The sequence below is a fragment of the Archocentrus centrarchus genome, unplaced genomic scaffold (genome assembly GCF_007364275.1).
Source record: "Archocentrus centrarchus isolate MPI-CPG fArcCen1 unplaced genomic scaffold, fArcCen1 scaffold_53_ctg1, whole genome shotgun sequence".
Classification (NCBI taxonomy): Eukaryota; Metazoa; Chordata; class Actinopteri; order Cichliformes; family Cichlidae; genus Archocentrus; species Archocentrus centrarchus.
Window position 1 is genome coordinate 229007 of NW_022060275.1, and position 1969 is coordinate 230975.

At 43.8% G+C, this 1969-nt stretch overlaps 1 protein-coding gene across 1 annotated transcript; it reads right to left on the minus strand.

The window, feature by feature from the left end:
• Positions 1-202: 202 nt before the first annotated feature.
• Positions 203-1707, minus strand: LOC115777440 (uncharacterized). The gene is made up of 2 exons (XM_030725352.1): positions 1572-1707; positions 203-784 (listed from the first exon to the last, which is right to left on the minus strand). The coding sequence occupies exons 1-2, from the start codon at positions 1639-1641 to the stop codon at positions 228-230; spliced, it is 627 nt and encodes a 208-aa protein (XP_030581212.1). The 5' UTR covers positions 1642-1707; the 3' UTR covers positions 203-227.
• Positions 1708-1969: the final 262 nt, after the last annotated feature.

A 1969-nucleotide genomic window follows, 5' to 3' on the forward strand; every position in this document is an offset into this window, starting at 1 on the left:
ATTGTTTCACCTCAGTGTATGTTGGTGGTTTATCAAGCAACTCAACTCCACCGTTGTATAATTTATTCACACTAGCCAACCCCGCAGGGTGAGCGTGGTTATGATATATATTTTGCGCAGAGCGTTTTCCATGATGAATGCAAAGGTAAAATGAACAGTCTGTATGGAATAACACACGTTTTTATTTCAAACATATGGGTGACAACAACAAATATGCACTGATTATGTTACAACATATGTCTTCCAGACCAATAGTGTTCTATCATTCCTAGATGGGCGTATTTAACAGATGCATCCCCATCTTCACTCATCAGAGGTAAGAATATGTCATTCATAGCCTGCTCAATGTTTGCTGAAGGCAACAATTCAGTTAGAATGATATTTACGGGTGTTGTTAGCTCGTTGCGTGACTCCCACAGGCTGCTGGTGGCACAGAGAAAGAGCCTGACCGCCGGGATGAATCTTGGGGTCCACAATATCTTTACTATCTCATCATAATGTGTAGCGAAATAGAACTCTGGGGTTTCCCATATGCATTCATGCTGCATTTGGCTCGGATGGTTAACGATACATCCGTAACACACCTCTTCTCTATACTTTCGTATAGCGCACGTCAGTAGACGAATTGTGGCGATTTTGACGTTTTTCAAACTCTCGTCTGACAGCTCCACTACCCACGGGTGGGGTGGGGATGATGGTGCCCGAGGTGGTGAATCAGGAGGAGGAGGAATGGTCAACATCTGTGTTGGATGTGAAGGTGTAACAGATGAGGCTGTTTTAACGTCTGGAAAAACAAAAAAATCATCATTAGTTATGTATCCAGCATTAATGTAATGTAATATATATATATATATATACAAATCACTAAAAACGTACCATTATTTGTTTATTTTTTTATCCCTAGTAGTCTGACAGTCTGATGATTTTCGGCCTACACAAGGCAGAAGGCTCAGCAGTCTTCGTAGTAAGGGTGAAATCATCAAAAACAAGGCGTTTTCTAACGTTCTCATAACCCTTGTTGAGCTTGTCTCTCTTGATAAACGCATCGACTTCCTTAAACATTCGCTGCACAGCTCTCCAATCTGCCCACTGGATAAAAAACAAGTCCTTAAACCAACTCATGCGCTCAGCTTTTGTGGTAGGATACGGGTTTAATCTCCAGCTCTCGACTCCTCTGGATGCAATAACCCTCTCCCTGTCTTCACAAACACTCAAAAAAATAAACTCCTCGGTGGGTCGGTTGTAACGATCAGCCTCCACTCTGTACAACTCAGGCCCTGTTGGTGAATACCACTGGGATGCATACAGCATGTCGGGGAAGCCTGTCTGGTCCAGGTCAGGCCCGACCACGGTGCGAAAAAGTCTCCAGTTTTTAATAGACATATGGTGTGAACCACCAACGCCCCAAATCTTGTCATCCCCACAATTCACACACAGCACCACCTTACCGTCCCTATATTTAGCTGAATACACGTACCCGTTCACACCCTGGTAATCTGTTTTAAATTCAACCTCTTCATCATGCTTCTTTTTGCGAGGACGCCCATCAATCTGCGCATCTGATGACGTACCTCCGAAGTCGGTCCTGATTCCAAAAGGGTCAGACGGATTCACTCCGGCAAGTGGGTTGAAGGACGTCATGACGGTTTAGATGGGTGGTTGGTTGATCGCTAGCTGTCGCAAATTCTCTCCGAAGCTGTATATGCCGGTGGTCAATTGAAGAAGTGAGGTACATACGATCTTATATACACACCCTATAACTTAAGACACACCCCACTAGGTGGAGACACACGTCATAACCCTTTGATCTGTAGACTGGGTCATCCTCCGTTCTGTATGTAAATGAACAGCCCTACTGTTGAGGAGGATATACGGCTATTATTTAGCCATAGTATTTTAATTAGGCACTGTGTTGTGTGCTTTATGCACCACAGGTGGGCTCGGATATTAGATTATTTACCTTTGTATT